General features: G+C 40.0%; 1 protein-coding gene across 1 annotated transcript in view; it reads left to right on the top strand.

The window, feature by feature from the left end:
• The first annotated feature begins 7,993 nt into the window (after positions 1-7,993).
• Positions 7,994-26,555, top strand: part of Itgb8 (integrin, beta 8) — an 81,532-nt gene continuing 62,970 nt past the window's right edge. Inside the window, exon 1 of the mRNA XM_013023985.1 lies at positions 7,994-8,148. Within this exon, the coding sequence (XP_012879439.1) occupies positions 8,019-8,148 (130 nt within the window). The 5' untranslated portion in view covers positions 7,994-8,018. The remainder of the gene's footprint in view (positions 8,149-26,555) is intronic.

Below are 26,555 nucleotides of genomic sequence, written 5' to 3'. Positions count from 1 at the left end.
TAGACAACCATGTAATGGTAAGTAGTATTGTACAATTATTTTTACTGCACAAACACTTCTATCTCTTCTGCTTGTTCTTATCTGCGGCTTGCCTAACAGCTGCAAACCACTAATCTTTCTATTGTCTCCATAAGTTTGCCTTGTCCACTTTGCCTTTACCAGTTTAGTTGGTGCCATATACTATGTGATTCTTCCGGGTTGTCTGTTTCTACTTAACTATACACATTTAAGCTTCCTCCATGTTTCTATAGTTCGTTTTTTAAAATTCTGAGCTGCTCTCGATTGTTTGAAAACTATAGTTTGTAAAAAAAAAAAAACTATGGGTGATATTTATTAATAACACAAGAGACTTTTTAATTGTGGTAATTCAATAGATGTGAGCATTGTATTGTCAACAAGTTCACTGTATCTATTATAGACCTAATCTCCTTCCAATTTCTTCCTTTTTCAAATAGTATTTGGTGAGACTCATTATGTTATCTTCATAGGTATAATGAAAACATCATTTATGTAATATCTGTATAAGTGTAACACATTCCAGGACATCTTTATTGCTTCCAACTTTAGGCTATTACGATTTCACCTGGTTTTAAGTATCCATGTACAAATTATGTGTGGATATAGTTTCCAGTATCTTTTTTGGGGGGAGTCGGTCATGGGGCCTGAACTCTGGGCCTGGGCACTGTCTCTTAGCTCTTCAGCTCAAAGCTAGTTCTCTACCACTTGAGCCACAGCGTCACTTCCAGGTTTTTATGCTTATGTGGTGCTGAGGAATCGAACCCAGGGCCTTATGCATGCAAGGCAAGCACTCTATCACTGAGCCACCTTCCCATCCCCAGTTTCCAATATCTTTTGAATAAATAAATTAAATAAACAGTGTGATTGCTGAAACATTGAGTTGTTTAATATAATTTTATTGTCATTATTAAGGTGTTCCACAGAGAGATTACCATTTCATAAGTCTGGTAATGAGTATGTTTCTTTTTTGGACAATGTCACACTTTCCCAGAGTTTCCCCCTCAAACATTAGGACACTACTAAAGGGTCTTCCTCAGAGGCTTTCAACTTTACATTCTCACTAGCAGTGAATGATGGTGCGGATGTTTCCTGCACTTCTACATTCTTGCCAGAATTTGGTCCTGTCCTTGTTTTGCCCATGCTACAAGAAGCCTAGTGGTTTCTCATCTTAATATGAAATTTTGCTATTTTGCATCAGCGATCATTTTGTAAATGAATAAACTGAGGCCCAGAGATATTAAACAACTTGTCCACAAATCTGTAGCTGGTAGGGAGGAGATTCAAACTTAGATTAAGCATTCTCTCTCTCTCTCCCTCTCTCTCTTTCTCTCTCTCTCTCCAGAGCCCTAATATTTTCATATGATGATTGCTTGATAGCTAGACAAAAGTAAAATTTAAATTTGCAAATGCAGAATACTAAAGATGACTTTCTAGTCACATTTACTACTTGCCCTAGCTTTGGTTACTCAAAAGAAGACCCAGAGACATGGAAATATTAGGGAGCAGGGAAATGGGGGAGGGAAAGGCAGTCAGCAAGATACATTTGGAACCAGTTATCATTATATGCAACTAGAATTTGTCCCTACAGGGAAATTTGGGGGAAAGGGATTCAATTTTGTTCAAAGTCTGAGAGACAGGATCATTTCTTCTACTGTTTAAGATTGGTCCAGGAAGAGCATTCTTTGTGGCTCAGGAGGGATGTGTAAAATCTGAAAGTATAGCAACTTGACATTTTTGAGACTTTGAGCTTTCTAGAAATTTGTTTTGTTATTTTTAATGGAGCAGTTTATGATACAAGGCTCAAAGTTAGTTCCATATAAGAAGCAAAGGAAATGGGGTCATTATACCCCTCTGCCTCTTGAATCGAGGAACATTTAGACAAAAGTAAAATTGTGCCCCTGCAATCAAGGGACTTTTGTTCTGTAGCATTTTAAGCTATGTGCAACAAAGTCAACTGAATCAAACAGTGGAAACCCTTTAATAGCATCTGGTACAGACTAGGGTCAAAAAAATTCACACAGCTGAGAAATTATTTCAATATTATTGTATCTCTACAATTACTATAAGGACTATTAGAGCAAGTTTGCCTTCATCCTGGATTCATTACACATGGCTTTGACCAAGTGAAGTAAAAAATAAAAAATAAAAGTAAATAAAACATTGAATTTCTATGTCCAAATTAGCAGTTCAGTTGATGCAGACCAGCTCTCAGTTCTATAATTGTCATGTTTTCAAATCATTGTGTGACTGCTGTTTCTCTACCCTTAGTTTGTGGACAGTATGCTCTCTGAAAAAGTAAATAGTGTCAAAAAAGCAAGGTAAAATATAATATGGAAAACTTAAGGGATAAAGTGAAATCTTTGATCTGTTGAAAGGAGACATGTCTTTAGTGGAAGTTGAGCAGCATATTGGGGAAAATGCATCAAGTATCTGCAAAACAATAGTAATGTAATGCAATTCATCATAAGCATGGGTGTGTTTTCTCAATGACAATTCCCTGGAACAATATACCGGTGGATATCAATGTCCACTACAGTGTGGAAGCTAAACTTCAGGAGATATAATGTTAGAATAAGAACATGGCTGTGGGTGCAGCTGTGAGGTTGATAATTTGAGCAAAATCAGGTTAAAATTTTCATACTCAATAAAAGCAGTAGTGTCTCAGGCATCACTTCAGCCACCCACCAGTGGCTTGCTTATTCATTTTCCCCAGAACTGAATTAGTGAAAACTCAAGATTAAAGGAGTAGAGAAGGAACGAGTCATCTAATTTTATGACTGATTAACAACTCAAGAAAAATCTGACGCTAGAAAGGCTGGAATGAATAGCTAAACTGTTATTTTTAGATGTACTGTGTTAATTTCATTTTCTCTCATTACCACAAATCATAAAATATTAGCTGTCAGAAACTTCAAAGGGAGATAGCAAAACAATAGAAAAACAGAAATTAGTCTAGTCATCATGTTCTGGAAGATTTTTTCTCCCTCTGGCAAATTCTTTAGGTCATATCATGAAGATAATACTATCATTCTTCACAACATTCTGATCATTTTTTTTGCAGGTAAAACTATGAGTTTTGATGATGAGTGACATTTATTAGAAGCAAACAGAATCTGGTCTTAGGTCATTAGTCATATTTATTGTAAAGAACACATTTCGCAGGATTTCAGAAGAATTTTCTTTATCTTTATAGATCTTACTATATATCAATAACCTGTTTGTAAGTTATAGGATCACAGTCTAATATCTTAGACATTGTATCATATTTCATTTTGATAACTAGAGGAGCTGCAGCCTATATATACTGGCTTGCTGACATATTAATATTATTATTTTATTTTTATTATTTTGCATGTTTCATCAGTTCTTTCTTTCTAAGGGGCTTCAAATATTTCTTTGGGGGGGACTTCAAATATTTCTGAAGAAAACATGTGCACTTCAGTTTATTGCCTTCCCTATGCAGTTACCTTATTATTTAGAATATATCAACATCTAACAATATAGAGCTATAAAAAGTTAATATAGTCCTCACTGATGATTCAGTTGCATACATTCTTATTTGCACATATTAATTCTGTTTAATATTGTAACTGTAATTTACAATCAGCATCAAGAGTTAGATTTTAAAAATATACCATGACTTGGAAAAAATTATATTAAGTGAAGTAAGCCAGGCCCCAAAAAACATAGGTCCCATGGTTTCCCTTATTTGCAATAACTAGTATATATCTGAGACAAGCAGAACTGGTCAGATAAGTTGATGTTAGGGAAATGAAACCCAAGATAAGGGCTCAAATGGTTTTTATTTCTTGCTATTGTTTCTAAGATATTTATAAGATGAGTTCTTTGTTGTTTATATGCCCCTCTCCCATGGTATAACTCCTATTTTCACTGTATTTGATGTTGGTATAATTTGGGGAGGGGAAGGAAAAATACAAATTGTTTAAATAGGGATACAGGTGGACCCATTGCAACAATGAGATGTACAAGACATTATTTCAAAAAATGAACTTTACAACTTTGGTGCAGGGAGGGGGTGAGAGGGGCAGGTAGGGGGAGATGGGAAGGGATGGGAGGGGAAACAAAGGAGGAGGCAACAATGCTTGATACGAAATGTACTCATTACCTTGCTCATGTAATTGTAACCCCTCTATACGGTATTTTCACAATAAAAAATATGTCATGAAACTTTTATGGGATATCACTTTACAGTATAGTGTACATACATACATATTCTTGGGGGAATAAGAGAATTGGTTAGTTTCCTTCCTTCCTTCCTTCCTTCTTTCCTTCCTTCCTTTCTTTTTTCTCTTTCTTTGTGAATGTCTTAGGGTTTGAACTCAGGGCCTGGGTTTTGTCCTTTAGCTTTTTCACTCAAAGATGGTTTTCTATTATTTGAGCCACACCTTCACTTCCAGCTTTTTTGTGGTTAAGTGCAGACAAGAATCTCACAGACTTTCTTGCTCAGGCTGGCTTCAAACCTGTGAATCTGAATCCTCAGATCTCAGTCTCCTGAGTAGCTAGGATTACAGTCATGAGCTACTGGCACCCCACTTGATTTGTTTTTGTTTGTTTGTTTGTTTGTTTTAATTGAAACACTGCATTGTCTCAGCAAGGGTAGCTGCAGTCCTTAGGTCTGAATGACTTTTATACTCTGGGGGGAAAAAAAGACAAACTGCCCAAATAAAGCATCACTAATCAGTTCTTGAACTGGAGGACAATTCAGATTTTCAAATTTTTACCCCTATCCCAGCTACTTTCCAATCCTTCCCTTTTAAAACTCCTAAAACCAAACTCACAGATGTTGAAAGTAAAGAAAGTAAAGAAAGAAAATGAAAAGGATTTGGATGGAGTGGCTACCTATTTAGAGCACAATACCTATGGTGGAAATTTTTTTTTCCAAGAATCAGTCCTTAATGTATGGAGCATGCCTTTGATCTCTCAAAAGTGCCAGTCTTTTGGACACCTAGTGGTGGCTCACACCTATAATCCTACTCAGGAAGTGAGATCTGAGAATTCTCATTGGAAGATCTGAAGCCAGCCTAGGTAGGAAATTCAGTGAGATTCCAGCTCTATTTAACCACCAAAAGGCTGGAAGTGGAGGTGTGGTTCAAGTAATAGAACATGATCCTTGAGTGAAAAGCTAAAGACAGAGCCCAGTCCCTGAGTTCAAGCCCCAGTATACACACACACACACACACACACACACACACACACACACACACACACACGGGTATAGAATGAATTAAGTCAGGAATTCTGGGTCTATAAAGCAATGTGTGTGTGTGTGTGTGTGTGTGTGTGTGTGTGTGTATGTGTATGTGTGTGTGTGTGTGTGTGGTCCATACCTGAAATGGGGGAGTTTTCCATGTTGTGGTTTATTAACCCGGTACTTTCCAATCACTTGATTAACAATTAGAAAACAGAAAGAAGAAAAATACAAAAAAGAGCCTACCCCTTGCTTGTGTTTTTTAAACCCAGGGTGGAGACTGAAACTATTAAATAAGAAGGGAAAGTCCTGCACATTCACCTTGACCTGGTCTAATGCCTGTAAGAGGCCAGTGCTCTGTAACAGACATCCCTAGGTACAAATGGAAAAATCAGAGGTCTGACTTGAACATGGGGAAACCACCCAGCCCCGAGAGAAAGAAAAAGGGGAACCATCATCATCACCCTGCCTCAAATTGGAAAGGGTGCTCTGGTTTCCCATCCTGGGGCCTGGATTTCCTCTGACAGTTCCAGTAGTAGAGACAAGACCCCAGCAGGAACGCTGCGCCCTCTTGTCCCACAAACCACCACCCCACGCCTGCACCTAAATGTCTCAGCTTCCAAGCAGGCAGAAATGCTCTTCCTTTCACCTTGGCTTCTCCAGTCGCTCCTTTGCTGCGGTTTGTAACTTCTTTATTCGGTTTACTGAGATGGTCTGACGTTTAAGGTCAAAAGACTACACTCAGCAAAAGCCCAGAACCACTAACAGACCCTGGGAAAAGGCAAGATTGTCCAGCCCAAGGACTGAAAGCTCTAGAAGGAGCGGCTGGAAATCTCTGCCAGTAGCTCCTGGAACAGCCCCCCCCCCCCCCCCCGCCCAAGGACTCATCCAACTCTCCAAGATCTGGAGAAGCCCGGGACAGCCTTGGGATGGGACCAGAGGGTGCACTCCTAACACTGAAAGCAGAGTGTGCAAGGTACCACTTTCTCCTTCACGAGAGAGTTGGGGGGGGGGAGAGGAGGAGGAGGAGGGGCCCTGGACTCCACTTTACGTGCGACAGCTGCAGGGCAATGAGTACCCCCGAACAAAGGAGCACAAAGCACCGGGGGGGGGGGAGGATATGGTGGGGGGGTGCGAGGTTGGAGTAGCTCGCAGCTGCCGCCGGGCTGAGCGACTCCCTCACCACACCCCCCTCTCCCTGGGCAAGCATTGGAGGGTGTGCAAGGATTTCAGCAGGGAAGGGAATGCATCGTTGAGATTCCCGTTGCGCAGTGAACGCCTCGGGAATTCTCGTGGACGCTTGGGAATGGCAACCTCAGATCCAAAGGAGTCTGGAGAGAGAGAGAGAGAGAGAGAGGAGGGGAGGAGAGAGGGGGGAGAAGGGGGGAGAGAGGAGAGAGAGAGGGGGAGAGGGAGAGAGAGAGAGCGCAAAACAAAGAGCGAGTGTGGGCCGCGGTGACTTCATGCCTTACCAATGTCCCGCCCACGCTGCTCCCAGCCCGTCCTGCGTGCAGCCCAGGCAGCCGCCGAGCCGGCAGGCGACCGGGGCGAGGCGCACTACAGCTATAGCGTGGGGAGGTTTCCTAGCAACGAGAGGCCCCGAAGCGCGCCCTGCTTACCAGCAGGTTAGGAACCCTTTTTTGGGGTGGGGAGGGAAGGGAAGAGTGCGGGGGACAGGGCAGAACAACCCCACCCCCACCTATCATCACTCTCGCCTCCCTCCCTCGCACCCCTCACCGGGTGCAACCCTGAGCGCGCCTGCCGCCGGGGCTCTGGGCGGCGGGACGCTCGAGTAGCTCCTTGGGAGCCGAAAGGACCAGGGTACGAAGCTCCCGCACCTCCCCGACCTCCGCCGCCGAACCTCTTCTTTCTCTCCCTTCCTAGCTGCCGTGCGCTCCACTCCCCGCCCGGCAGGACGCGGCGAGGTCTCCTACGATGCCTGTGGACGTCTAAGGAGCGCCCGGAGCCTCCTTCCCAGCGGCCGCTGGCACCCCCACCCCGCCCCGTCCACGACACCCCTCGCCACCCCGGGGCTTCCTTCCTCGCCCAGCGGGACGCTGGAGGCCGGGTCCTCGCCCGCTGCTCCGTGAGCAGGCGGCCAGGCTGTAACTCGGCGGAGTTGGCCTTGCTGCCCACCTGTGGAAGAGCTCGCGCCGACGGATGCGCCTTCGACTTGGCCCGCTCCCTCCCCGGGCCCGGCGAGGCGTCCCCTCCCACAAAAGCAACATCACCCAGTGAATTACATTAGGGTGGTTTCCCTCCCACCCCCGTCCAACCTCCCCACCGCACCCCCCCCCCCAGCTTTGGGCTTTGTTTGGGTTTGATTGTGTTTGGCTCTTCGCTAAGCTGATTTATGCAGCGGAGCCCCATCGGCTGGAGAGAAAACAAAAGCTCTTTTCTTTGTCCGAGGGAGTGTGGACTGTGGAGCCACGGCGGCTCGCCCTCGGCTGTTTTAGGAGGTGTTTCTCTCTCTCTCTCTCTCTCTCTCTCTCTCTCTCCTTTTCTCTCTCTCGCTCTCCCTCTCCACCACCTCCCCCCCACCCCTCCTTCCAAGATCGTGGGTCTCGCCTCGCAGAGCTGGGAGGGCCGCTAGGGCCCTGAAATGCAGAGCGGTGCCCAGGCCCACGTATCTGCACCTCCTGATCGGAACCGTGGGATCCAGCAGCCGGGCCTGCGGGAAAGGTCCTAGCGACCCTCGGCCCGCGGGCCCCGCGAGGTGCGCCCCGCAGGCGAGGCGCGAGCGCGCCGCAGCAAAGCCGCCAGGCAGCGCGCGCGGGGCGGGCTGCTTTGCATGATGTGCCGCTCGGCCCTGGCTTTTTTGACTGCTGCATTTGTCTGTCTGCAAAACTGCCAGCGAGGTCCTGTCTCGTTCCTCCGGGCGGCGTGGGTGTTCTCACTTGTTCTGGGACTGAGCCGAAGTGGTAAGTTGTTTTGATTTGTTTTCTTGTCTTCGTTTCTCCTCACTCCTTCCCTCCCTACCCCCCACCCCCTGGGATATGGGAAGAGCTGGGGATGCTCCAGCCAGGTAAGTAGCAGATGTCAATCTCAGTCACTCCTGAGACCAGGAGGAGGTCAGTTGTGGGGCAGCTTCCTCAAATGCAGGTGGCCTCAAGAAAGGTCAGAAGTTGAGCATGTTCGCCTCGCAGTGACAGCAGGGTCTAACTATATTAGGACACATTGGAAGTTGCACCAGGGTGCTGGGCTAGCAGTTCTTGAGAAGCGTTTGGAAAGGAGGGGTTGGATTTTTATTAGCCAGTTTCGAAGGTTCCAGAACATCCTTGAGGGCACGTCCTGTACTCATTTGTGCTGGTCCTCTCTCCAATATTTGGGCCCACAAGCTACTCATTTGAAATCGACTCAAGGTTGTGGATGAACTGGTTTATAATGGGAACGTGTCTTCCATTGTTTTAGTCTATAAAAGAAAAAAGAAACGGCACCGTACCACTTTCTCCTATCATAGAGTTCATTAATAGAGTGAATTAAATATGCTTGGGCTTTAAGTTACTACCACTGTACCTTGTAGTAGTTGTTGTTTTCTTTAGAAAGAAATCTGTATTGAGTTCATTCTGGGAAACAAACAACATTGACAGTTCTCAGTCCTTTTTACAAAGTTTATAGTCTTCTTCCATTGGCTAAGTGAGGCAACACCTGCCCTCCCTAAGTCTCAAAAGAAACTTCATGTCTAGCAGTTGAGAAGGGATTAGAGTATCTTTTCTTCCCCCCCCCCCCCGGGGTCCGGTCGTGGGGCCTGAACTCTGGGGCCCAGGCGCTGTCCCTCAGCTCTTCAACGCAAGGCTAGAGCTCTACCACTTGAGCCACAGCGCCACTTCCGGCTTTTTTTCCTGCTTATGTGGAGCTAAGGAATCGAACCCAGGGCCTCATGCATGCAAGGCAAACACTCTACCACTGAGCGGCCTTCCCAGCCTGTTAAGAGTATCTTTGATTGGTGGATACAAAGTCAAATGTAAGGTGGTAACTTTTTTTAAACAAGCCATAAAACAAAACTAATAATAGCAATAGCAATCAATTTAGGATGTCGTTTTCATAGAGATCAAATATTTATTTGTGCAAATACAAGACTCCAGACAAGTGGAATTAATAACTTGAATTAATAGTTGTAATTTATTAACAAGTACATTCAATGGTTGTAATGCTTTTACAGACTAAAATTTACTTCTGTGTTTTGAATTGATGTGTCAAGTCTCTACCTGTAACAACTAATTAAAACAGTCAAGTCATAGGCTTATAAATACGGGTTGGTAATAAAACTAACTTCCTTTAGTTGTTGCAGAAATAGTGATCTAATAGTTATTTTAGGGAGTTTTATCGAGTTACCTAAAACTGGGTCAATTAGAGTGAATTTTTATCTTATGGTTTATTTCCTGACTACATATTGATGTTGAAATAAGTGAAACAGAATACCAAGGGAAAAAGTAATCATCATTATTAGTTCTTTCCTAAATGGAACATATAGTTGTTGCAACAGATTTTCTGCCAAGTCTAATTCCATCCTGTTTCAATAAGTAACAAAGTGTTTTTCTAGATTTAGTAAACATACACTATGTCAACAGAGCATACTTTGTTCCTAATACTCAGAGTAAAAAGTCCCACTTGCCTTTAGAATCTACTAACCACAATCATTTTATTAAAACCTGCATTGTGCTTGTAAAAATGAATTGAGTTCTTGTGTAGTAGTGCTGTATTCCATCTGTAACTCTAACTGACTTAAAACAAGGATTATGAATGGCCTGCCTTGCACCTGCAGATCTGAAAAAGAATGTTTATCTGAAATCAGAACAAGGCATCCTTTTCCCAGTCTCTGTTAATATACAAAGGTTTCTGATGCATACTGATTTGCATGGCAGTTTAAAACATGCAAAAAATTTTAATTATAGTAAATATAACTCAGAAAATTAGAGATCAGGGCAAACTGTTATACTTTTGTTATATAGCTACAAATCTTAAATTATATGTTTTTACAGTACAAATTAGATGCTTACAGCAGAATAGACATTTAGGTATCAATTACAAAGAAAATCTTGCTCCCATGCACCATAGTTTACACCAAGAAAATGTTAAAAGAAGTAAATCCCAACAAAAGAGACCATAAGCTTCCCAAGAAAAATATATTGCTGGATTTGATTTTTTAACTAGAATTTATAGGTCTCAAATATATAGACCTTTAGTATAGTGAGTAGCAGGTGTTGTGAATAAAATGTAACTATTTCTCATGTACAAAAAGAAGATTGCAGCCTTTTTTGTAACTATTCCTGGAAGAAAGGGTCAACAATTAAATATAATTAGTGTTAATGACAAAAATGTTATAAAATGGTTATTGAGTAACTAGAAAACAAAGACTACTTAGGGCTAATATTTGAAAAGTAACGTAACAGTGCCACCATTCTACATTGGTTTATTTTTAACCATAAGGAAGACTTTTGTTATCTAAATTTCCATAGACTGATATTACAGTTAAAATATCAAAAATCACTATTAAGCTATCCTAAAGCAAGAGAGACACTTTTAGAATCAGTACAAAGTAAAAGTCATTTATGTTTGCCCTGTTTATGGAAACAAGTAGCTGATGTGATTTGAAAAGTGCTAGAAAAGTTTCTGTGTCCCTTAATGTCTCTTTATCCTTATAACATATTATCTAAAATGTTATCACTCAATGGATTCTTTCAGGTTAATCATGGTATTGATCCTTGTGTCTCTTCATTTTTAATGCTACATAATGGGCATTTTGAACACAAACAGAAGCAGAAAGAATGGTATAATGGGTACAGTATACCCATTACCTGGCTTCTTTCCTTATCCACTCTCAAGACCAATTTCTTTCCTCCTATTACTACTCCTACCCAGCTCGTGCCCTTCCTCCAATTAAATTCTTTTCAAGAAAATCCCTTATGCAAGTTTATTAAGAAACATTTCAATAAATGTCTCCCAGAAGCACTCCTGAAAGGAAAAATACACTGTCATTAATCTCAAAGCATGAATTTTTAAGTGAAATTGAAGGCCACACAAATGTTACAATCTTCAGAAGAAGGAATTGTGCAAGATGAGGGAAAGATTTTTTCTTAAAAATAGGTATATGCAACAATTTCTTATGCTATATGTGTTGAATGAAGAAGAAAAATAATTACATAAATAAATCTACTTCCCAAGAGAAGCATTAATTGCTTTAATTCAGTGGAATCCTAACAGGTATACTTGTTAAAGTTTCAATTAGAAAGATTCATGTATGACTCATATATGCTACAGAATCTCTCTATTTTTCCCTCTCCCTTTGTGGGAAGTCCTGAACAGAGTCCTTGAGTCTTTGCAGCCAGGATTTCCATACCACCTCCACAGTTCCATTTTGTCCAGATCTGATAACTTCACTGTTGGCATATCTAATGGCCAATTCTTCATCTTTATCCTGTTTGGCCTATTTCTCAATTGACAATGTGGACTGAGCCCTCCTTGGAAACACTCCTCAAACCATCTCTTGTTTTAGCTCTTTCTTCATCTCTGATGTTGCTTTCCTCTTCATGCCATGTACGCCGAAGAGGAGGAATGGCCCACGACTTCAGTCCTTTCAATTTCTCTTCACTACACTGAGTTCTCACATAAATTGATCAGTCTTGAGATTGAAACACCATTTCTATGCTGACACCTCACTGATCTCTTATTGGATCTCCAGAGAACATTGAAAACTACCTTTCCAATGTCCCCACTGTGTGTCTAAAGAAAAATGATTCCTATGTATTCAAGACTAAATGTCAATTTTTTTTCCTTCAGGCTTGCTACAGACCCACTTTTGTCAACCTCTTGGCAGTTCACTAAAACTTTGGTGGCTTTCTTAGTCCTTGTGTCTCGATACATTTCACAGTCCTTATACCTTATATATCAGCCATGGCTCAGGTCTACGAAACCATTTTTTCCCCAAACCTTGAAAAACCTACTAGATGGCTTCCTTGATGCAGAGCAGCTGGTTTCTGCTGTGCATCAGGTCTGTTCTGCTGCTCTTCCATTTAGTTTTCTTCCACATAGTTTTTTTTTTTTAATATATCTCAAATTGAGGTTACCCTTCCATACTCTTCAATATCCCATATAAGTTATTTCCTGCTGGCTCAATGGCCTTATTTTCTTATCTTCCTCCTTTTTTCCTTTTCTCCTTATGTTCCAGTAACTTTCTAGATCTTGGATTCAAAAGACATGATCTTATTTTATATGTACATATACGTATGTATGTATACATGTATACATACATGTATAACATGTATGTACATCGATGTATACATACATAAATATACATATGCATGTATAGACACATTTATGCAATACTGGTATTGAACTCAGGGCCTCAGTGCTTGGTAAACTGGCATTCTACTACAGAGGCCAAGTTCTCAATTCTTTTCTGCTTTGGTTATTTTTCAGCTAGTCTTGCATTTTTGCCCTGGGCCAGCCATAAACAGTGATCCTCTTATCCATGCCTGTATTGTTATAGGACTGACAAACACATACTTCCACACTGTGCTTACTTGATGAAGTGTGATCTGACTAGCTTTTTGATTGGTTTGGCCTGATTTGGGATTATAGGCATTCACCACTATAACTGACCCTATACTTCCAGTATTGAATATGTTTTGCCTTGTTCCAGGAGTATTCTTTTCTAAGGTTTGTTGCTGACTCCTTCTATATTTCCTCCTAGCACCTATTCAAATATTGCCTTATAAGAGAGAGAGCTTCTCTGTCTTCCTGTCAGCCCTGAGTATCTCTTTCTTTCATAACTCTTAGCATCTCTTAGATTCTCTGACTGTCCCTCCTCCCAACCCCCAAACTAGAAGTCAGCATGAGGAGATGTACTTCATTCTCTTTCTTTGAAAAATATCAACCATATTAAAAGACTTCCAATACACACTTGTTGAAGAATAAAAGAACAAATTAGGGCATCTCTTCTTATTCAAGTTTCAGAATGATTCTCTGTTTCTATCAAGACAGGTCTCTCTTTCTAACAGATAAACTTGAGAGCCAAAATGTATTATATTTTAAAGGAAAAAATAATTAAAATATTTCTACATTAGTTCAAACATTAATTTAAAAATGCTTTCTAATAATGTCAATTTTGCTGTGATTTTCTTGTCCACTTAAATGTGTCCACTTTTCTTGTCCACTTAAAATCAAAACTGAGTCATTTTTAAATCCATGTTTTGTTGGAAAATTATAAACAGTATAGAATATTTTTCAGGGATGTAATTGTATAATCCCTAAAAAGGAGGTCTAACAAGATAGATAAAGTGTTCAAAATGGTTTTTACCAACTGATACTTTTTAAATATATGTGCAAGTTTTATATCATTTACTCATGCATTTATATGCCTGTCAAGTTAATTATGCCTTGATTAGAGACTGAAAACAAAATTAGTCAGCATTATAACAAGGCAATGGATGTCAAAAGATATTGCACAGAAAAGAGGGTGAATTTTTTTTTAAATAAGATCTAAGGCAGGCTATTAAGCAGATAAATATAGTCTCTGGATGTTCCATGAGATCTGAGAAATATCATGATAGAACAATATACTGTCCTTCCAGTTTTCCTGTGCTCACTTTTAAATGACATTGCCATATGAAAAATAGAGCATTTAAGATAATCTCATGTTTGCCGCTTAAAAGTTTAGATATGTTCTGCTTCCACTAAGTAAATTGGGTATATACAGGTATAAATAGTTTAGTTCCTAGTCTAGCTCTATAATATTCTTTAGGCCTTTTTATTGAACATTTAACTAGATGACAGTGGCTGCTATTTTGATCTAAGTTTCTTTAAACTTTAATAAATAGGCCCTGGCCTTATGGAAACACCATCCACTTTTCTTAAATAAAAAAGCAGTAAGCTATTTGCCTTTGATGCAGTCTTCTTTGTGTTAAGTAAAGATGCTCTCAGATCACCTTAAAAGTCCTGGTGAAACAACATCTTCTGCCATTGTGATGCTTTCCTTTGAGTATTGTTGAGGCTGACAAATAAGTAACTGATATAAAATCTGTGGTTTGTATACATTAATTGAATAACCTGACAACTATATATTTGATACTGTTTGTATTGTTCGATCCTTCTTGTCCTCACAACTCTAGTCCCTGTTGCTCTACCAAGTCTGCACATGTCAAGTTTGTCATCAGAAAGCTATGAGGCTGTTTGTAAGTTCCAAAACTACATCTGAAATAACATTCTATCAACTACACCTTGGCTTTTAAAAATAATCTATAGAAAAATAACACTCATGCTAATTTGTGGTACATTGTGTTATACTGAATGATTACAAACTAAACTTCTTAAGTAAGTTACCTAATTGTAAATCATCAAAACTATAACCTTTCCAAGGAGGTTTTAGGACTTATAACCCCTAAAGATGTACATAGTATTTCTTAGTTCTCCTTCTATACCGTACAATGGCTAAAATTACTACCCATATTCATTTAATCTTCACGATAACTCTGTGATAAAATTGGAATTCAAATTGCTGTTTTAGAAGCAAGGAAACTGAAGGCCAGAGGAGATACAATGTCTTGCCCACTCATGCGTAGCTAGTGAGAAGAGGTAGGATTTATACTCATTGTACTGCCTTGCAATTTCTTTGAGAAACTACTGGATGTCACATAGTCAGCATGACCTGTCAGATGACACAGAACTAGCCACACAGGCCTTGCCTGATTATTCCTTGGGCTCCCCACTGTAATGTGGATAATTGTAGAAACTTTGTCCTCGTCCCCCTACCCCTCACCTCCACCTCAGAGAAACTAGAGGGGAAGATTCTGATTTCTGAGGTATCAGCTTCGTCACCACATACTTTCCATGGAAGCTCCCAGATACTCTCAGCTCACTTTCAAAGTATGTCTCTATATGAGTGAGAAAGGAAGAGAAAACATGTGGCTTTGTGGGGAGCACACGGGGGTAAAACTTTGCCTCCCTGTAGTACATTGGATTTCCCATGTGTCAACGATGTGTATGACTTGTGAGAGAAAAAAAAATAAAAAGGAGACTCTCAATTAAGGAGCCTATTACTAGTTCAGTCAAAAATATTCAGGACAGATTCATGTTCTAATCAGGCCAGCAATCACACAGGACTAATCATGTTCCTAAATGAATGGAGCCACTACATCATACACTGTATCATACATTATATTTTTTAATGCTTACTGTTTTACCCCAAACATTTTTTTTTACTTAAGTATTCTTTAGGCTGTAAGTGTTTGCAGTGATTAGCATGTAGCAGGAGGTATACCACGGGACCTTAGCATTTCCAGTATTATCCTAAGCTTAATGACATGACATTCTTAATGACATCAGGCAGCCACCTGATGCTGAGATATCAGATGCTAAGTTCCAAGCACCCAGAACACAGAGGAGGCCAGGACAAAGTGCTCCTTTCATGGGATTTACGTTCTAAGTAAGAAGGACACATGTATATGCACATGCTTGTGTGTGTATGTGTGTGAGAGAGAGATGGAATTGACCAAGGACAGGCTGCTATTTTGCATACAGGAGTCAGAGACTGTTCCAATAAAATGACTTTAAACTTCTTTAACTCTTTGTCTCCATGGTCCACATAATATGTTGCACAATCTCTACAGTTTAACTTCAGGGAAAGCAGAGAAGCAAATATACATCCAGGGTTTCAAGCTAATCACTGCATTGAGATATCCTCTTCATTTTCTACTGAAGATAATCAAATTCTCATGTAGGGCTAGGTAGAAAAAGAGTTATAACTCAGCAAAGGGGTGATAAAACAATAAATAAGGGGCTAATACTAGATAAAAGTAAACAGTTTTAACAGGTCTCTTAACTGCAACAGTTTTTTAGATATGCTCCTGTCTTTTATTACGAAGCCATTAGTTGGAGTAAGTTTCGTATACAATCCCTTTATTTTAAACCATTGGCCACATCTCCCTTCTGTACTCAGAATCTGCCCATGGCTCCCATTACCTGTGGTCTCTTCCATATGACATTTAGCTACCTCCCAAAGCACTGCATGCTTATCTCTCTGTGCTTTGTTCATTCCCTGCCTCCAACCCCTCAGTGACCTGCCTGTGGAGAGACACTGGGACTGTTGTTTGTATTGTTTTCAAATGTCTGGCACACAGTAGGCCCTAATAAATCATTTGGAGCAAATGATCCTTGAATGATGTGAGGACCATAGAGAGTAGCTTAAAATTGCATAGCTAAGCAAATAAGTCTGATCAGCTCTAAGCCTTTCCAGAATTTGAACTCAAGAAAATAGCGTTTTCTTTTACAACTGGGCTGCACCATGAAAGACTGTTGTTTTTGCTTGTTCAGTCCACTCAATAAAGCAGTACCTTGATCCTTCCAGGCAAATCTTTGGCACCTTGAGACCTCATGTACATGTGGTCAGCAGTGCTTTCCATTTAACATTGATAAATCTTGAAATATCAGTGGATGGGTGTGCTCCACTCACTCCTTACCCTTAATGAGACCTATAGTTGGGGGCTAGAGCTGGATCCTGAAAGGCCAGGGAAGAAACTCCAGTCACCTGTTCATGATGGTGATTCAAATGCTGAGACAAATGCACACAGTTGTAAATTCTGGGTCCATTACTTAATAGCTAAAAGAATTTGATGAAGTTATTCTCTATCATTAGTTTCTCTATGACATGGTACAAACAGTATATAGCTCAGAGGGTTGGAACTTTAAGATTCTCTCTCTCTGTCTCTCTGTCTCTTTCTGTCTTTCTCTCTCCTATTGTGTGTCCCTGAGGATGCCCAGCCTATATAAATCCTTCAAAACATGTAACTATCATTATTTGGCAGAGACATTGTATGTTTGTATCTTATCTTGTGAAGTTTTCTTTGCTTCAAATATTTCTGTAATATTGTTTTCATTGTTGGTAAGTATGAGAAGTAATCCTGATCAGGTAATCGCAGTGCTGATTTTAACTTGATTTCTATTTAAATTATACAAACTGGAATTTGTAATCATTTAAAAACGAATGCAACAGTTGGTGGGAGGAGAGGAAACAAAACATGTAGAAGGAAAGAAACAAAGAAAAAGACATCTAATTCAGCTAGTCACAATTAGCTCAGACTTAAAGTATCTACAGTTTTATGACCACACTAGACTAGAGTTGAAAGAATAACAATATTCAAATGTTTCAAAGGACTTCTTTAGGCCAGGCCTCTTCCTAGACACGCAATATGCAATAGTGTGTCCCTTAGTGTTCTAACCCTCTCAGCTACACACCATCACTGCCGTGTTATAGGTAAGCTAATTATAGAAAGGTTAAAAAACTTCAAGTTCTCTTAGCTAATAAGTAATGGATCCCAAATTCATAATTATGTGGGTTTGATTCAGCGTTCTGAATCACCTTCATGGACTGGCTTCTATCCTGGCTTTCACTGGTCCAGCTCCAGCCCTCTTCTGACCATGGTCTCAAGCAGGCGTCAGGAATCGATGGAGCACCCCTATCCATAGACATTTCAAGATATGTCAGTGTTAAATGGAGCCACAGCTGGTGCACACACGTATGAAGTTCCAAGATCTTCTCCTTGGAAACAGAACTGCAAGTATTTTCCTAGATACATGCATTTCTCTTGATTTCAGGGAGTGTCATATATTCAGTTTAATTCATTAGATAATTGTTATATGTCCTAAGTAGGGAAAGGATCTGGGTAGGACACTTGATTCTTATGGAATAAAGAGTAACCACTATGTCATTAAGGGATTTCAGAAGTCAGAATTCCTTTATAAGAACTGAGTTGACAGAATGTACCTTAAAAAGTGCCAAACAAGGGGGAGTATCTTTCTTATTTGCCTGCAAGGGAAGCCGAAAGGCCAGGCTGGCTATGCCTAATCATGTAAGGTATTCACTGACTGCTGAAGAACAAAGAAGGCAGGAAAGTTGTGGGGTGGCCAGGAACTGCTGTAGAACTGGATGTTCTAGCTGGAAACAAAGAACTCATTGTAACAGACTTGTATTGTTGGCAGAAAAAGGATGGAGCTGGTCTCTTAGTCCAAGGCACAAGGCACATCTCCCAAGGTACTGCTCCATTGTCTTCCTATGTATTTGGTTTGAATTTTTAGTGAACTGAATACCAGTGGATCATAATTTGCGAATAGAGAACTCTCAACAAATCATGGATGGAACCCAAGGTCTGGAACCATCTGGAAGGTGGCAACATTGAAGACAAACAAATCGACAAACTTCAAAAAGGAAGCTACCGTTTCAGATGTCCTAAGTGTTTCAATCAAGGTTTTTATTGCAAAGTGCTACAATAAGAGCTCTGAAGCAAAGACAGACATATAAATGGCAGAGCTGGACTTTAGTGATTGATAATAGACATAGAAAGACTAAATGGAATTAGCATCAACCTTACTTTAGAGGATGTAGCATATTGATGCCATAGGAGAGACTTTCAAACCACATGATACTTGGTGATATCTGTTGGGACTGAGATGTTGGAGGAGGAGGGAGGGGCAGGCTTGTCTGCAGGTAGCATGGCATTGCCTTCCTAGGGATGGAGAATGCTGCCCCTCATGCCATATTGGATTACATAAGACTGGTAATGTAAGTATCCAGGGCTGACTTGAATACCTGGAGGTCAATGCAGCATTGATCTCAACTCTCACTGCTCCCTAAAGATAGATTATCTGATGACAAGCTGTTCAAGTCAAAACTGATTTAGGACCACTAATGAAAAGTCAGAGACCTTCTGCCTCCCAGAGATGTGTTTGATTTTGAAGGCAAAAGCTGAAAAGTGCCATTTCTGACTAAATGCCCCATCTCAGAGATACCACTGTTTTCCTTCTTATTTCATGCATAAAGTTCCAAGAACTTTTTTTTCTTTTACATTAGGTAATTATAATTCCTTTTTTTTTTTCCAGTTATGGGGCCTGAACTCTGAGCCTGGGCGCTGTCCCTCAGCTCTTCAGCTCAAGGCTAGTGCTCTACCATTTGAGCCACAGCGCCACTTCCAGCTTTTTTTCTTTTTGCTTATGTGGTGCTGGGGAATCGAACCCAGGGCCTCATGCATGCACAAAGCATGCCTACCACAGAGCCACCTTCCCAGCTCTATAATTCCTTTTTGAAATGTGCCAGTCCTAGGGCTTGGATATAGAGCCTGGGTGCTGTTCTTGAGCACTTTTGCTCAAGGCTAGCTCTCTACCACTTGAGCCACAGCTCCACGTTCAGCTGTGTGTGTGTGTGTGTGTGTGTGTGTGTGTGTGTGTGTGTGTAATTGGAGGTGAGTCTCACAGGCTTTCCTGCTTACTGGCTTCAAACCAAGATCTTCATCATCTCAACCTCCTGAGTAGCCAGGATTACAGGTGTGATCTATCAGTGCTTGGCATGGTTTTCCATCCTCTCCTCTCGGTTAAAAAGAAATCTCATATGAGGAATGTAAGTGTTCCCGGTCCTTTGAACAAACTAGATACTTCTAACTCAAAGGACTATTCAGCTACATAAACCTCCAGAACTGGGTCTTCAAGTTCTGTAATGCTGCTGTGGTGACAGAGGACCTACTAACTAGACTTTCCACTTGAACATCTCCATGAAGGGAGCTGACTGACAAGCAAGGAATACTAAATTACCTCAACGTTTGTAAGCTTGCTTTTCCAGCATAGTGTTGCTCTGCCATTTGGCTTTCCTAGGAATACTTTGTGTTCCCAAGGATTTTACCTTCAGCCATGCTAACTAATCTCCCCAGAGCCTTGAGAATGCGACTACTGTACAGCAAGTGGTCCAAGAGGGTCCAAATGAGTTAGTCATGGGGATCCAGGTTATTGGATTGTGCCCAGATATACTGTGATCTCTTCTATCCAAAAGATCACAAGAGATGTAACATGAACACGGGGAGACTGGCAGGAAACTCAAGAATCTGAGAGAACATTGCCAATCACACACATTCCCTTGGCATATATGGTATCTTCTTTGTTTGTCAGTCATGAGGCTTGACCTCAAGGCCAGGGTTCTGTCTGTGAGCTATTTTTCCTTAAGGCTAGTGTTCTACAACTTTGAGCCACAGCACCACTGCTGGTTTTTGAGTGGCTATTGGAGGTAGAAATCTCATGGGACTACAGTCCTCTGATCTCAGCCTCCTAAATAGCTAAGATTACAGGCATGAGTCCCTGGTGCCCGGTTTGATAAGAGATCTCTTATCCACATCTTTTCTAATGTGTTAGCTAGCAAAAGGGAAGCATGGTGGAGATCTGGATGCTTCAGGAGTGTCTAGAAGGCAAGGAATCAATGGTCACGGCACCGAAACCTAGAAAAACTCCATTTAGGGTTGGGAGGTCATTTATTTGAGAGTTAAGGGGAGCCTCCAAAAACCCTGAAGGGATAGATAAATATATCTATCACTGCATGAATCAGTAGATCTACAGCACCAGTCTGAGAAGGCAGGGAGACAGTGTAGATGGTAATACAGAAGCTCCTGCATTGCAGATTCTAAGATGACTTGATTGCATAGTTTTAAAGCCAACTTGGAGTCTTTAGCAGAAGCAATAGGGCTGCATCTTAAAAGGGACCTTAAGTGTTGGAAAAGAAAAGATCTGAGACGAAGAGAGCGGAATAAGAATGAAATGGGCGCAGGCAGCAAAGCTTAAACCTAAAACTGTTGGATGTAGGAAGGATGTAGGAACAGATTGCTGCTATCTGTCAATTTACTGTTTCACCTGAACAGACTGACCCTCCACAGCATCCTAACAGTATGGTGTGATTTTTCACAGACAGGGTATATTTGGAAGCCAGGCAGAGCAAGGATGCAATCATGTAATAAAAGGATGCAGGAAATTCCTCAGGGAAGTTTTCTCTGACCCTCCTTATCTCTCCTGGAGGTGACATTTTCCTGTAATCTGAGCCATAGTGCCCTGCCTGTTCCTTTTCATGGTACACCTCTTAAGGTTTTGTCTTATATGGGGCTGTGCTATTCTCCTATAAGTTTTACACAGACAGAGACTGTGTCCTTGAAATCTTACACAATGCTATGATTTAATGACAGGTATTAAATAATTGCCAGAACATATATGGATGGACAAATGCCATCAATATCCTCACACTTCAAAGTTCCTAAGGAAGTGGAAATTCTGCTCTCTACCCCTAAATGATGATGTTATTCCTCTTTTGACTAAACCCGTTTCCATTTCTTCCTTCTAACCAATGAGCTTTTCGTAATACTAACAGAGCTGCCCTTGAGGAGGTGAAGGACAGTTATAAGAAGAATTCTGGTTACCCAGAGTACATATGAATGTTAACATTTTAATTCATTAAATTTTGTGGCCATTTGCATTCTCTTCCTTCTCTTTTCAGATGTATATGTATCCTTTTCTGTTTTTCATTTGGTATTTAGAGAAGTTCCATAGTTATCATTGGATGAGAATTGCAAAGCCTCATGGGTGTATTAATCAATGTTGGAAATACTTCAGCACATCTTCAGTGTATATGGCACCAGGTTAGCTGCTTTGGGATCAGAGAAGGTTCTATGTAGCAAGATAACTACCCCTGAGGGTCCATCTGAATCCCAGGTACCAAGTAGTGATGGGAGGCTGGGAGGCCACTTTGAATCTTAGAGCTATAGTACTATAGATTTCTGAATCAGACAGATGGACTAATATGTTCTGATACATTGAAGAACCTCAGTGTTATCATTGTTAAGACTTAGTTTTTGTTTTCCTTCTCCTTTCATAAAATTTTAGAGTTTAGAGCCTTGTTAATGGAGGATTCTTAGTACTTCAGTTTTACAATCTATATAGTCTATTTTTTAGTGACTTCTATAAAATGCATGCAGATGAAGTCAAAGCCACATTATGGTCACATCTTAAGTGGGAAGATTTGATAAAAAAAAACTTTTGAGAGTTTAAGAAGAAGAATAAATATAATAATATATAATATAATACATAATAAATAATAATAAGTATGACAAAAATATAATGGTAATTCAATCAGAGATTAAATAAAAAGACTAATGTATAGGACCTAGGTGAAGTGAGAAAGAAATGTGGACAAGACTCAGTCTTTTTGTAAACTTAAGGATCCACAAGGCAGCTGCAGACGCTAAGATTCAGCCTGTTGTTTAGGCTTCACTATTTGTGTCTAATCTGCATCTTTTAACTTTCAGTGTTATGTTTTAGAGTCCTTGCTTAGTCACCTGCCTTCTTCACCATTCTCTGCCTCCTCTTGAATTTGTCACTTACTTTGCTTCTCTTCAGTTTTTCAAGTCTAAGAACTTGGCATGATTTCTTCACCGGCGGCCCTCATGACCTGTGAGAATCCCATGGTGTCTGCTGTACTCAGAGATTGTATGATAGAGGCAGAGTCCTGGGCATGGTGGCGAAGGCAGAACAACTTTAAACAAGGTGATGATACATTGTGAATTTCAGGAAAGCACCTATAGTTGATAACAATGAAGAGAGATAGACATAGCAATCCTAACTGTAAACATGGAATAGAGGAGAGTAGAGGAGTGAGGAATAGAAGGATAGAGGAGTGTTGATGGCAGATGTGATGGAGGACTGATGCTAGAGCCAGTGAGAACCAGGAGAACAATAAAGCCCTGTTTGATATTTTTTTCCCAAGAGTCAAGGATCTCTGAGTATAGCTGAGTTATAATAAAGGGAAAACAGTAGTTGGACTACTTGGGAAGTGCATGGGAAATCTGGAAATAGAGTATTGAAAATAGAGTATCAATGTTAAATCATAAAAGTGATGAATTCTGCTGTCACATATATGCTACATATATGTACATATATGTATATATATTTATATATATATATATATATATATATCTTTTTCAAATACTAGCCAATCAAATAAAATTGGACAAAGAATAATTGAAAAAGTTCAACTGCCAGAGGCATGGCTTAGGTGGTAGAGCACTTACTTAGCAAGTGGAAGACCTGGAATTTAGTATTAGAAGATTATGTACATTGTATGAAATACAGTAATGTTAACATCTTTTAATTTCAATTCAGAATTTCCTTTCACCTGAGCATCCAAATAATATAAATTTTAGACAAAAATAAATATTTAAGCTTATTTTTGGCTTGAGGATACATAATTTACTTTAGAGAACAAAATGTAAAATTTTGTTTGTTAGTAAATATTAAAAAAACACCAGCAAATAATAGAAGTTATCCCTGGGTTTACAAATAAAAACAATGCAGTAAGCAAATAAATAAAATAAATGAAATGAAAATAAGATAAAGACAGTCTGTTTAAGCCAGACTAGTATCATTAGTGATAATACTAATTGCTAAGATAACTTACATTAGAATTACTACCAAGCTGCTGAGAGTCTGAAAGAAATTCCAAGTCAATTATAAATTCTTTTTTTTAATTTAAAAAATTATTTTTAAGTCATCTCACCAACTAAGATCAATCCATAGGAAAGAGCATCTGAGTAATTTACCTCTGAATCTGAATGAAAGATGACATGTAAATTAATTAGAAATTGGGAAGAAATAAACAACTTTAATTAATTACTAAGTGATCTCTAAGCCAAAAGTCTTACATAATGTGTGGCTTGCTTTTGAAAACGATGTAATTCAATTTAGTGCTTTTCTGTATACCATCAGGAGGAAATTTTTTTCACAAATGCACTGATTATTTGACAAGTAGTGCTGCATCTAAGTTAATTTTCAATGTTAATCATAAGCAAATTGTATTGTTATAATCAACTATCTGTTTTAAGGTGAAGGTATTGATAGACATACACACACCTGTGAAATAACTGCTGTAGTACCAGAGATTCTCTCCCAACTCCCCTAGTTTGATTGACCTCTTTGCTAACATTTTAAATGTAAAATTGAATAAATCATTCTGTATCATGCACAATGGATTTGAGGGGGTGGCATTTTAAACTAAACCTAGCCTATTATCAATTAAAATAGTCCCATAAGTGAACAGAATTGTGTCTATAAATCAAATGTTGTCCGCCAATCAGGTCATTTTACCGCACACTCTGCTTTCTGGATGATTGTCACAGGTCAGTGAATGAGCACAGGCCTAAAGAGCCAATACAATTTCTCTACCTCATCTTCCAGGAAGCAGAGCCTGCCCAGAACTCCACGACCAAGTCAAGGTCAGAGCCAAGGTCAGTGAACTAAGCAGGATTAGGACAAGAACAAGTTACCTTCGAGGCTTGGCTTCCAAGGCATAACTGGAAAGCCACAAATAGAAACAGCGACTTGGAACACCATTTTAGGTGGCTCTTCTTAATTAGCATGCAGCTCAGTGCTGTCCCCTAGGTTCCTTGGCAAGACATTGGAGAAGCACAGTTGTGAAAAGAGCTGCTCCTCCTCCCCCATCCCTCTTGTTGACCAATTGCCAGCCAATCTGCTGCATAAGCTCAGTGAAAAGCCCAGGCCAGGACTTCCACGCTAAAACTCCAGTTCCTTGTGCATGGAAATGAAATGCATTTTGAAAGGGGTACTGAGATATTTAAACAGAGAGGTACAAAATAATCCTACTGGGTGTAAGATCCCAGAGACTTAAGCAAGACTGGCACAAGGGCCTTCTCTGGCAGATCTTATGCTGGGGAGGAAAAAGAGCAAGGATTTCCTTGCTTTTACAGTGAGAAAATGAGATTATCTGGATGATAGTGAAAGTAATGACAGACTACTTCTATTGAAGAATTATCTTCCTGGGGTCAAAGTTCAAGTAGTGAGGTACTTGTTACCATGTGTGACATCCTGGGTTCAATCTCTAGTAACACACACACACACACACACACACACACACACACACACAATGCCTTGGCAGACACGGGATTATTATTGAGTCATCACTTAGGGATGAATAAGAGGACCAAAATAGTAACACTAAAGAGTTTTTAGCTATATTTTACAAAAATTGTTTCTACGTCATTGTGAATACAGGGCTCTGTAGTCAGAACTGGGTTCAAACTTGATCCCTGGATTTACTAGCCATTTACTTATGAGGTAAGATTTAGCCTCTCTGGACTTTTTAGCTCCTAATCTCTTAAAATGGGCTTTCTGCAAGACAGTGCTTTCTTCTTTGTGCTCTTTATAAATTTCAATGAGATAATACATATAAAGTACTTGATAAGGCATCCAACACAGAATGATCATGTGGTAAATATTCATTAGTTTTTATTTTCCCTAATTTTATTCTATTGTATATATGCATTTGATTTTTCAAGTGGTAGAATCAGTATTTTTTCAGCTATTCAAACTTTGAAATGTAATAGGAAGGAAGTCAAATTCTAAGTGAGCTAAAAATTCCTTTGGCTTTTATTTGTATATTTATTTTACTTAAAGCTAAATTTCTTGCCATGTACCTTATCATTAATCAAGCGCATACCTGCAGTGTAACGTTCAGATTTAAAAGATACAGTGTAAGAAAAAAATTCAGTTTATCCTGGGGCATTTTAAAAAATCAATATATTTAATTTTTTGGCATGAAAAAGACTATTATTTTTAAAAAAACTTGTTTTTATTCAAATAGAAGAAAGAAAATCCATACCTGGCCAGAGTAAGAGGGGAAAGGAGGAAGAGCCCCGCAGAAGTCTGGATCTGTGTGTTGAATTGAAAACATTATTTAGAGGAACAGAGTGGGAAACTGGTGAATATTTTGGCTTTTATAGAAAGGGAGTGTGCCTCATAAACAGGACAGTTGGAATGTATGGAAAGGTTCCAGTCAAAACAAGAAACAAAGCACATGCCTAATATTGCTTTTCCAAGTTAGACAAATGTAGCATGAACCAGCATTTACCTCAGAGGAGCCTCAGGAACTCTCCTTGAGTCTTGACATGTTGAAGTCCTAAGTATGAAATAGGGCAGCTATGGAGAGAAAAGCCATATAGCTTCCTGAATGTCTCTCACTTTCTCACACATTTCCACCAGGGAAGTATCAGAAGACAAACTGATGTGCTCAGGTGAGCACAGTAGAACTGGACCCCTTCAGCCACTATTCAGGCTGTACTTTGTATGACCATTTGGCCCACCCAAGAAATTTCATACCCCCCCCTTTTTTTGGTGTCATTATTGGGGTTTGAACACCGGGCCTGGGCATTGTCCTTGAGCTTTTTCACTCTAGGCTAGCACTACACTTCCATGACTGCCTTTGTGGGGGGGGGGCGGTGGGGAGTGCTGGGTTAATTGGAGAGAAGAGTCTCATGGACTTTTTCTGCTCAGATTGACTTCAAACCATATTCCTCATATCTCAGCCTCTTGAGTAGCTAGGCTTACAGGCATAAGCCATTGGTACCTAGAGGACAAATAATTTTTATGCCCTTTTATCTGCTTGATACTTCAAATGGCAAATATCAAGACATCAAGACATACAAGGATACAAGGGATGTGAATAAAATAAACAATGTGCCAT

The sequence above is a fragment of the Dipodomys ordii genome, unplaced genomic scaffold, assembly GCF_000151885.1.
Source record: "Dipodomys ordii isolate 6190 unplaced genomic scaffold, Dord_2.0 Scaffold72, whole genome shotgun sequence".
NCBI lineage: Eukaryota > Metazoa > Chordata > Mammalia > Rodentia > Heteromyidae > Dipodomys > Dipodomys ordii.
Note: the sequence above shows the minus strand (reverse complement) of the source record. Positions and strands in the feature narration are given on the sequence as shown.